This window comes from Fragaria vesca, linkage group LG1 (assembly GCF_000184155.1).
Source record: "Fragaria vesca subsp. vesca linkage group LG1, FraVesHawaii_1.0, whole genome shotgun sequence".
Classification (NCBI taxonomy): Eukaryota; Viridiplantae; Streptophyta; class Magnoliopsida; order Rosales; family Rosaceae; genus Fragaria; species Fragaria vesca.
The window spans coordinates 18,269,643-18,281,786 of NC_020491.1; the positions used below are offsets into that span (position 1 = coordinate 18,269,643).

The following is a 12,144-nucleotide window of genomic DNA, read 5'->3' on the forward strand; positions in this document are numbered from 1 at the left end:
AACGGTCTCAAGATGAATAGTTGATTCATATTATTCATACTGGGCTCCGAATGATAGAAATTAAGATTTATTGAATTCAAAGAGCATAAACATAAAGAAAACACAAAAAGTGCTTTGGACTACAACACTAGTTTGTGATACTCTCATTATTTGAAATCAAACTCTTCTATCATGAAAAACAAGCCGGCCTGTTGTAAATGTGAGATTTACCCCTTTTTTGAAGCTTCTCTCTCAGTTTGAAAAAAAAGCATCTTCAAGAGGAGGGAATGAGGGATATACTTCCATTAGGTTCACGTGTGTATTTCTGTGGCAATGTGAACCCTACACGTGGCATGATCTTGTAGAAACGGAGCCGATTCTGATATCTAAATAGCTATAAATAGGGCGCATTGCAAGAGCAAAAACACCAACAGCAAACAGAAGCCATAAGCCATAAGTTACATATCCTTGTTCGATCTCTGCCTTTTAGCCACTATCATCATGCTTGGCCTAGTAAACAAGGTGGCCTCAGTAATCCACCACCCTCATAGCCCGTTTGCCAAGTCTGACAAGAAGATCTTGGATGATATTTACACTACTCATGTCCATGCTGATGATTCATTCGACGACGATTCTCTTTTCATCATTGTTGAGAGTATCCTCAAGCGTGCAACCCAAACTGTCGATAAAATTGTGCAGGTACAAATCACACATAACATGTAACACGATTACATATGCCTTGGTCGATTTTTGCATACGTACAATATATATTTACGCAAGAATGACCAAGCTAGGATGTTCTTAATTTGCCTAAGAGAAGCTGTCTTTTTCTGTTGTTGGTAGTGACTAGCTGCATGCTACATTCTTGTGGTTGTTGCAGGGTACCCAAGTGCATGTGGAAGACATAGAGGAGCAAACTCCCAAAGCCAACTTCAGTGTACCATTGTGCACGCTTAAGGGAATCTCCTGCGAGGTCCATCCGTCCATATATATACGATACCAGCAAAAATTAAAAAAATTCCAAATTAATTGTTGTTAATTGCTCGTTGATTACATTTTCCATATATATATTGAATATTTCTCTAATTTCAGATGCAATGCAAGCCTCCTGGTGAAGAAATCGCCCATGAGACAACACTGGCAATACTACACAAGCTGTCAAAGTATTCATGGGAAGCAAAGGCATCACTGACCCTAGCAGCTTTTGCTATGGAGTTTGGTGAATTCTGGCTCCTTGCAGAGCTTCGTGAATCAAACCACCTTGCCAGGTCAATTGCAATTCTCAAACGACTCCCTGTTCTCCTCAAGCCTTCTCAGCTGCACAAGCGCAGGCAAGCAATACTTGAGCTTAACAATCTGATCAAGGCCACACTGGAAGTCATTACATGCATCGACCAGTTCAACAAGATTTCCATTTATGACCTGAAAGATGTCCCCGAGTTGTCGGGAACATTGGATCATGTTCCGGTGGACGTATATTGGGCTATCATGACTGTTGTGGCTTGTGCCACTAAGATCACACTACTCACTAGTGATGAGTAAGTTCCTCGATCTCCATCGTTTTAAAGAATTAGCTAATTACTATACTCACTGTTGTGGTGTAAGCATTGTTCCTGGAGATTGAATTTGTGTACCGATTTACGATATTTACCCTATTTAATTTGCCATGCACATATTGTTTCAGGGACAAAGAATTTGACCTATCTCCCTATTCTCAAAAGATCCACTTTGTCCTTAACAAGCTCAAGACACAGCTAACAATTTGCAGAGCACGAATTGGTGGGTTAATTAATTGCATATTTTTTATTAATTGAGGTTTACATTAGTTCTATATGTGTACTCATTGAAACGAAATTTGAAGCAATTTTATTGTTGTCTAATGCAGAGTTCATAGAAAATTATAAAAAGCTCAAGAAACTGTTCCGAACACCTACTGAAATTATGGAAATCTTTAAGGGTTTGTTATTTACAAAGGATAATGTCCAGCCACTCGTTGATTGTTCCACTAAACAAACGGTTTGTGAATCATCTATAGTTCATTTCTCTACAAATTGTAACAACAATAGTGAAACTTAATCGTGCCTAACTCTTTAACAGGTGAGCATCGAAATCCTAAGGAGGAAGAATGTGCTATTCTTCATTTCCAGCCTCGACATTACGGATGACGACATTTCGATTCTGAAACCGGTCCACGAGTTCACAAAGAAAGACAATCAGTATAAGATTGTGTGGATACCGATTGTGGAGCAATGGACCGATGAGCTGAGAAAGAAATTTGAAATCCTGAAGAACAAGATGCCGTGGTATACGGTGCAGTACTCTGGACCTATTGCAGGCATCAAGTTCATCAAGGAGGAGTGGAACTTCAAGGGTAAGCCATTACTGGTAGTGATGAACCCACAAGGAAAGGTCGAACACACTAACGCTCTTCACATGATTCGGGTGTGGGGAGTCAAGGCCTTCCCTTTCACAGAGACGATAGAGAAAGAGCTGTCATCAGATTCTCATGGAGGAATTCACTCTATAGTTGTTGACGGAATTCACCCTTCTGTGCCATCTTACGTAATTCACCTCAACCGATCAAAGCGCATATATAAATTCACGAGTTATTATTTATAGTATTGCCTATATATATATTACTTTTGACAGTGCATTACTACATCAATACATACATTACATAATAATGAACTAGGAGAGTAGGGTCATCTCCATTATTGACATATTTTCACTACATTCACCTGAAACGATGAGAAACTTATTCAATTTGTTATCCTCAAACAGATCAGAGATAATAAGTACATCTTCTTCTATGGCGGTAAGGACAACGAATGGATTCAGCAATTCACAAAGAAAGCAACTGCCCTTGCAAACGATCCTATCTTGAAGGAAGCAAAGATTTACATAGAGTTGGTTTGCGTTGGAAAAGGCAGCGAAGGAGAAGATGACCATGGCATTCTAGGCCGCTTCTGGACCGGTATAGAAAGTTTGTTCCTCACCAAAGTCCACAAGCACGTTGATCCGATCGGTCAAGAAATTCAGAAGCTTGTCTCTTACAAGAACGAAAGTGGATGGGTGTTGCTTACCAAAGGATCAACTTTGTTGGTCACAGGTCATGGTATCTCCGCATTGAAGGTGGTAGAAGACTTTGAGAAATGGAGGGAGCATGTCAAGGAGAAAGGGTTTGAGTTTTGTTTCAAGGCCTATTATGGGAAGGTTATTCAGGCTGGTCGACCTTGTTGCCGTCTTGACATTCCGGGGTCTACCGGAAAGGTTCCGGAGTCGATGAAGTGCCCTGATTGTCACCGTAGTATGGAGACTTTTATCAGTTACAAGTGCTGCCACATTGATGGTCCAACTGCACATCATTGAGTCCTGGATGAATTGGTGTTTACGATCAGTCCTTCAGTACGTTATGATGGACACTGTTATGTTATCTTTTACTTCTGCTTGTATGAATAAGATGGGCATGGCCGATGCATTGTGATGCTAGGTATAACCCAGACTTACGATTTGAATTTTCCAGCTATAACTATATGGCTACATGTACTATGTTGGGTGCTATCGTACCTTTTGAATCAAATAAGACCAATATTGGTGACTATATTGAAACCAATTTAATTTTTTTTTTCAGTTTATTTTGTTAAAATAAAAAAGCATAAATTGAAATAAGGGCTAGTTTGGGATTGCTGTGATTTTTTATAAAAATTGTTTATGTTGTACTATGAATACAATCAGCTGTGAGTGAAGGAAATACTTGCGTCCGGACTAGTATGTACGTGTGCGTCCGGATTCTCTGTTATTTACATACTTTCGGCAATGTAAATCATAATTTTAACCGTTCAAAAATTGGATTAACCAATAAAGATCATTTCTGCAAAAAATCAATGTAAACAAAATTCGTTTGCTCACCCAATTGTATTAAACAAATGAACAGTTCTGGTAAAAGTTATCAGCCTCATGATTATCCGTCAATTTGTTTGATTCATTCGACTTAGCAAACGATTTTTGTTTACACTGATTTTTTGCATAGGTGTTTTTTTTTTGAATAATTGAATTTTATTACTAAATACGATTCAAATTGTACATGAGGGCATCCAGTATAAAGTATGGAGCATGAGAAAACTACTCAAGGTGGATATTAGACTCAAAACCATAGTTAGCTAGTCTGTGTGCTACCAAATTGGTCTGCCTGGGAGCAAAATGCAAACTAAAACCTTTGTTTGCAGCTAGAGTCTCTTTGATCTCCAAAATAAGACCACTGAGAGGGGATAAATCATCCTCAGGAGAGTTGAGAGTAGTCACCGCTACCAAACAATCACTCTCCACAATAGCATCAGCAATATGCATAGCTTGAAGAACATCTGTCCCATACCTTATAGCTTCCAATTCAAAATGAAGAGATGAACTAACATGTTCCATGCGGTGTGCAAAACCATCTAAGAACTGACTCTGAGAGTCTCGAAGCACACCTCAAAACCACCTTGAGTGACATCAGGAAGGAAGGAACCATCCACATTGAGTTTCACAACTGACCCCAAAGGAGGTTGCCACTGTTTTCTCAGTTTCTGTCGAGTAGAAGCTGTTGTACCAGAAGAGACTGATTGTGCTTTAAGGTATTCCTCATACCATGACATGGCAGCTATAACAACTTGATCAGGATTCTTGCCATTATCTCTCCATAATATCTCATTCCGGTTTCGCCAAATACTCCCAAGGAGGATTAGAAACGTCACTACGCCAAAAAAGAGTTTTTACGGCCGACAATGCGTGCCGTAAAAGTCTTTTTACGGTGTACAAAAGTAGGCAGTAAAAGCTCAGGTCGTAAAAGACCAATATCTTTTACGACGTGCAAAAATACTTCATAAAAAAACAATTAACACGCCGTAAAAGTGATTCCATAAATGTTATTTAGGTCATTTATGACCCTCTTTTGCTCACCGTAAGAATATTTAAAGGCGTACACAGCATGCCGTGAAAGAGTGACTAAACTCCTAATTAAGGCACACACTGCAGGCCGTAAATAAGGTATGTTCAAATAAAAAAAAATACTTCTTACTCAAATGTCATACTCAAATTACCATCAATATAACTAATGTCATTTACAAAGTAACAATTCATAATGTATTAATATAACTCACTAGTCAATGACCAGCCGCGCCCTGCTGCAGCCTTTTTTATGGTCTGTTTCTTGAGTAATATTTCTTTCCGTATAGAATGCTTAACCTATGAAGAATTTGTATACCTAAGAGCATCTACTCCTCTTTCAAGCACTGGATCAAGTTCAACACATGCATTCGTCATGACCTCTTTCCTCCCATGTTCGGCACTGCCAACTCTTTTACATGCAGACTCACTTGTGTGAGTACTGGGGCTTGTAACTGAGAAAACTTCATTCTCACCCACACTACTCTGACTGAGGGGTGAAGGAGGAAATCTCTCTAATTCTTCTTTTTCTTGTCATATGGCACCTATAACCACAATAAGGAGATCGAATTAAAGATAAACTCTTATGATCCAATAATGCTACTACTATACAACCGCGAAGGTATAGAATCAGGCCCTCACCCAACACCTCCATCCTGGTCATCAAATTATTAGCCAAAGGCAAAAGCTATTCTCTTACTCTTTCTATTGAAATATCCAAAATAGTCTACATTGACTTGTAAGGATAACAATGCACAACATGTATGCAATTACAAAATCCTAACATTGTAGTGAGGTATAATGAGATGTTGTGCATATCTATTTGCTTGATTATCTTTAAAGGATCTAAAAGTTGGCTTCCAGTTGTTTTTTAAACAACTTTCAGTGAACTGTCCAATTAGAGAAATGATCAGATCAAGCATGTCATCATGCTACGTACACGCAACACCTAAACCAAACACAATAATCCACCAATGAGCATCCTAAACCAAAACATAACGCAAATTAACAGCAAAATAGTTTGAAAATAAAACCCACAGGGATTCAAGTTATGACATTCGACAAACTTATCGTGTCTTCAAATTATTGTTTCACATAAATTTAGTTTCAAATACAACTCATTTGCCAAACTTAGTATGAACCGATGATTAGCTCATATCATGCATATTATTGGCTAGAACTGTTGGACAAACATGAAGCAAATAATCGGCCAACATTCAAACATTCATAGTCATGCTAAATAAGACTTATCAGAACCCAGTATGGAAAAAGATTGAAATATCAAATGCTTTTTCCCGAAAAGAGTAAATTCTTAAAGATCGTACCTTAAAACCATCCAACCTGGAGGCCTCAGAATCCACCACACAAAAAACTCCAATTGGCTGATCAAGAAATTGCTCAATAAGACACCAACTTGAACTTGGGAATACAAATTGGTAATACACAATCAGAAAGCATAAGCAAAAACGCTTTTGGGCTCCACCTGAACTCGATGAGGTCGCCAGAAGCTCAAGAACACTATCGCCAGAAAACTTCAACGGGAACCCAGAAATATGCAGAAAAATAAAGAAATAGGATTAGGGCTCTAACACGGAAATTGAAGCTCAAGGAAGAGTGAAAACGAGAGGGAAGTGATGGGGTTTACCTTCACCAAGCATGGGCTCGCCGGAGAGAAAGAGATTCGGCCATAAATCATATTTGGGGGTTAGAGTTTGGACTTCAATCTAAAAAGTCTATGGTTCTAAGTCGAATTGGTGGGTAGCTAGGGGAAGGTGGAGAAGAGGAAGATGAACATTTTGGTGATGATCTTGCGGCATGCGGTGGCCGGAAACAGCTACGCCATGCCAGAGATGGCGGAGGCAGGCGGAGAGGGAGAGAGAGCGGTCTGGGCTCGAGTTTGGGTTCTGACCAAAATCAACATGTAATTACAGGTCTCTTCCCTTTTATACTTGATGGGATCTTTATTAATTTTCTTTCGCAACAAAAAAAAATGTGGGAAGTTTAAGTTTTGGTGAAAAAATTGAGCGGGAGCTGAAAAGAAAAATTCGAGTTTGAGGTGTAGTCAGCTCACACCAATTACGGCGTGCAACTATTGCACGCAGTAAATACCTTATACTTATTAACGGCGCGCAATGAATGAATGTCATAAATACATCTTTATTTACGGCGTGCTTTTATTGTAAGCCGTAAATAACTCGAGCCACAATCTCAATTACGGCACACTTCCGAAGCACACCATAAATAACTCTACATAACATTATATTTATGGCATGCTATAAATGCACGCCATAAATGACCCATTTTTACGGCACGCATTGACGTACGCCATAAATTTTAGGCGGTAAAAGCCCTGAATTCTTGTAATGCTTGGAAAACAGATTTGGAGTTAAAGAAGAAGCTCTCTCCAGTATCCAATCTTTCCAAGTAAGAGAAGGGTGAGGAAAAGAGAAGGGAGGCTTACCAAAAATGTATTTCAAGAGAAAACAAGTGCAAAAGAGATGATCAAAGGACTCCACAGATTGTTGACAAACAACACAGTTTAAATCCCCAGTAAATCCCTTCTGATTTAAAGCCGACCTGGTTGGGAGAAGATTATGCACTGCTCGCCATCCAAAAATAGTGACCTTATTAGGCACTTTAGCTTTCCAGAATGCTTTTCAAATTGGTAAATAAGGATCAACATTTGAGCCAGTTGCAATACATATACCAAGATACATGTTTCTAGCTACAATATATGCTGATTTCACAAAGAGAAAGCCTTTCTTGTCGAATTTCCAAGAGAGTTTGTTCTATGAAAATCTTCTACTGAGGGGAATAGCAAGAACTACATCAGCCACTTCAGGGGGAAAGCACATTCGGACAACATGTAAATGCCAAGACCATGAAGACTCATCAATTAAATCTGATACTAGCTCAAAAATAGTACGCTCAGGTTTAGATAGTGAGGAGGCCGAAAAACCTGAAATCCAGTCCGCAGTCCAGATATTGACTGAAGAACCATTACCAATGCACCATTGAAGGCCAGCTTGTAGAACATGCCAGCCTTCCATGATACTTCTCCATGCATATGAAGGTCTTTCACCCATATCGGCTTCAAGAAAAGAGGTGTGTGGATGATAGATGGCTTTGAAGAGTTGAGCAGCTAAGGAGTTCGGATTTGTAAGAAGCCTCCAACCTTGCTTAGCTAACATAGCTAGGTTATGTGAAAACAAATGTTTAAACCCCATCCCACCTTGATCTTTGGGAAGACACATCTGATCCCAAGACCGCTAATGAATTTTCTTTTTTTTTTCTGCAGTACTTCCCTAGAAAAACTCACAACAAAGTTGTTGAAGATCCTCACAGAGAGTCTTGGGAAGAGCATAACAGTTCATCACATAATTCGGAAAAGGCTAACCAACTACCTTGATTAAAAGTTCTTTACCTCCTAAACTGAGAAGCTTCTCTCTCCAACTGATAAGCTTCTTACTTAACTTTTCCTTAAGAAAATTAAATATGGCTGTCTTATTTTGTCCAACTTGAATAGGGAGGCCTAAGTAAAGACCATGCTCCTCTACACATTCAACCCCCAGAATGGAAGCTAATATATTCTTCTTCTCAGGTTGCACATTGCCGCTGAAAACGACATTTGATTTCTACAGATTAATATGTTGACCAGATGCCCTTGCATAGGTAGACAAAATATGTTTATAAGCTTGACATTCTTATATAGAAGCTTCACCAAAGAGAAAGCTATCGTCTGTAAAAAGTAAGTGGTGAATGGTGGGGGCTGTAGGAGAAACCGAAATCCTTGGATTAAACCCTGCCTCTAAGATGCAGATATATAGGAGGACAGTCCTTCTGCAGCCAAAATGAATAGATATGGAGATAGAGGATCGCCTTGACGAATCCCTCTAGTAGGTAAGATAAAACCAGTAGGAGTACCATATATCAGAATTGAGTAACTAACCAATTTAACTGTCGCCAAGACAATGTTAACCCAGGTGTGGCAAAAGCCCAGCTTCAGAAGGATTACTTCCAAAAAAACTCCACTCTAACGTATCATAGGCCTTTGAAATATCAAGTTTCAATGAGAAGAAACCTTGTAACTGCCGGCGAAGCTTTTTCATGAAACGAGCAATTTCAGTAGCTACTAGAGTATTATCCGAGATTAAGCGACCCGATACGAATGCGCTTTGAAGAGGAGAGATCACTTGTGGGAGGATGTGTTTCAGTCTGTTTGCATAGGTGATCTTTATTCGTTAATCCAACTTTTGAACGGTTAAGATTATGATTTATATTGCCGAAAGTGTGTAAATAACAGAGAGTCCGAACGCACACGTACATACTAGTCCGAACGCAAGTATTTTCCGTGAAGAATTAAAACAGTTTTCTGTTTGGTGAATGTTACTTTTAAAACTGGTATCAAAACATAAAGTACCATTTTTTGTGTTTTTATTGACAACAATTTCTAAAAGCAACCTCAAGGCTGTTTTCCACTTATTTGTAATTTTCAAATAAAGATGCTTCTGTTTAGTTTACCAAACACAATAAAATTTAGAAGTTTAGATAAAAACTTATTTTTTTTAAAAGCGAAGCTGTACCAAACTAAGTCTTAGAGTACTTTTTAGTTTCGATTGTTCAATATTAGTGGTGATGTTGTATGAAGGGTGCGATTCATCTATGGATTTAAGTGGCCTTTGAACATGTCTCTTGCAACAGGATATATGGCATTCAAGTTACAGCCGTGGCGAATGGTTTGGGATGGGTGATGATATCATAATTATTTCTTGCTTCCTATTAGTTATAAACTATGTTATCTACATTTCAAAAAACTAATAAAAAAAAAAAAAATAAGTCATCAAAGTGATAATATTAGTTTTCAAAGTTGTAAATGAGTCCTTAAAGTTGTAAATATTATTAGTTACCACATGAGTCCTTAAAGTAATAATACTAATCCTTAAAGTATTATTCATGTATTCCCTATTATAAGAGACGATAAGTGTGCTTCTACCCTCCCATATACTTGGACACCAACTGTTTCCAGAGAGATATCGAGTACGACTTGTAATCGGTCGAAAATAGGAAAAACTTCTGGTTTCGAAAAGGACGGAAAGAAGAAACGAAAGTGGTCCGCTTGTGAAGACCAGATCCTCAGTGACTACGTCAAGAAGCACGGTCCAGGCAAATGGGGCAAAATAGCAAAAGAGATTGGCAAGTTCATACCTTCATATTTACTTTCGACATACAACCTTGTGATTTTATGAAATTAATCAATTAATTCACTTAATTAACGACGACCCTGTGTAGCTTAGGTGTGATTCGCATGCATGGATTGGAAGCCAAAATTACAAAGTTACACCAGTGGCGAATGGATTAATTGGTTGCTTATTAATCAGCACTTAACTACGTGTGCAGGTCTGGGGAGATGTGGAAAGAGTGTGAGCTAGACTAAGATTGTTGAATTACCTAAGGCCCGATATCAAGCATGGCAACATTAGGGAAGATGAAGAAGATCTTATTATCAGGATGCACAAGCTCGTAGGCAGAAGGTCCTTATATATTAGGTTTTTCTATTTTAGTTTTGAGAACTCAAAGAAATTAAATCTACTTGCTTCATTTCAGAGATTAATACAAAGTAGACGTGTGCAGGTGGTCATTGATAGCAGGAAGGATTCCGGGTCGAACTGACAATGAAACAAAGAACTACTGGATCTCCACTCTAAGTAAGAAGCTGGCAGAAGAAAAAAGAAAGAAACCAGAAGTGCCGAGAAACGAGATTGCCAAGGAGAACTTACCATCCCCCGTTGAGGACGATGGTCATCCACATCCGACCAAATGCCAATAATGTTAATGTAGAAGATCATTAGCATCGACGTCGTTATACCAATAACAGTACTACAATAAGTGCCAGGAAACGAGATTGCCAAGGAGAACTTACCATCCCCCGTTGAGGACGATGGTCATCCACATCCAACCAAATGCCAATAATGTTGATGTAGAAGATCATTAGCATCGACGTCGTTATACCAATAACAGTACTACAATAAGTGCCGGAGTGGGGGAGTCGGAAACAATGTTCAACCAACTGGGGACTATCTCAATGATGACGCTATGCCCTAGAACGATTGGATAATGGATCTGAACGAAGGGCAACTCGACGTATCTGAATTTCTCCAAACTGACTTTTCAAACTTTTGGGAAGAATCAGATATGTTCATGAACATTGAACTCGGAGGTTGCAGCACCATTAACCATGAGTGGCCAATGTTGGAATGAACTTAGCATTTTGAGTCCTAAGGCATAACAACTTCTATAATATATGCAGAATAAACATTGTGAGATTAAATTTATCTAAATGAAATGGTTAGATAAGTAATGAAATACAATCGAATTATCTTGTTAAACAAGATAATATAGATGTACTAATATTGTTGTTTTCTAATGGAACTCAAACTCTTTGACGGACAGAATTTGAGCTATCTAAAATGCAGTATATAAGGAGGTCTCTATGCACACTCTAAACTACGCCAATACGAGTCTCTCTCCATCTGAGCTTGGTAACTGAGTGCTGCATAGAAGATCTCTTATCTTTGGAGCTCTTGGCCTACATCAGCAACTACGGTAAACATGTTGTATATCCTCATCCTTGTTCTATGACCTTGTATGAGTTGTATCTATATATGTGTTTATGCTTAAGTGTTTTGCTCTTGTGGTTGTATTATAACAGCCAAATACTTGAGGTGGTTAAATATCTTCCCGAGCTTCTTGTTTTTCTTTCCGTACGTATAGGAAATATTGATTCTTGCATATATTAATTCGACTGTGATTTGCATGGCAATGCCACTATAGTAATAAGATTATTGGTCACTTTAGAATCGAATAAATTGGTTTTACTCATATATATCGTAATTTTCCTATCAATGAAATTAATCAATTGCAATTTGTTTACTTCAAAAATTGTCAACATTCGGGTGTTGGTGACTACTGCTATAAAAGTGTTGTACTAGACAACAGCGACAAATTATGCTTTTCAGATGACCGTGGCTGGTTGTTTGACGACATAGTTGATAGGATTTCGATCATCACATGGTAGTTCATGTATAGGTTTGGCTTTTGGGTTCCTTACTTGGATTCATTGTTTCGTATGCTTCCATAATAGTAAGGGGATGCTGGAAATTTAGGTATCAAAGAACCAAGACAGACATAACTCCAATTTTCCTTATATATATATATATATATATATATATATATATATAGTAC

General features: G+C 38.4%; 1 protein-coding gene and 1 pseudogene across 1 annotated transcript; both read left to right on the forward strand.

Annotated features, from left to right (window-relative positions):
* Positions 1 to 403: 403 nt before the first annotated feature.
* On the forward strand, positions 404 to 3,579 carry LOC101297774. Its single transcript, XM_004288386.1, has 7 exons — positions 404 to 678; positions 860 to 952; positions 1,072 to 1,517; positions 1,664 to 1,758; positions 1,865 to 1,995; positions 2,077 to 2,541; positions 2,761 to 3,579. The coding sequence occupies exons 1-7, from the start codon at positions 481 to 483 to the stop codon at positions 3,346 to 3,348; spliced, it is 2,016 nt and encodes a 671-aa protein (XP_004288434.1). The 5' UTR covers positions 404 to 480; the 3' UTR covers positions 3,349 to 3,579.
* A 6,008-nt stretch (positions 3,580 to 9,587) lies between these two features.
* Positions 9,588 to 10,729, forward strand: LOC101314707 (annotated as a pseudogene).
* Positions 10,730 to 12,144: the final 1,415 nt, after the last annotated feature.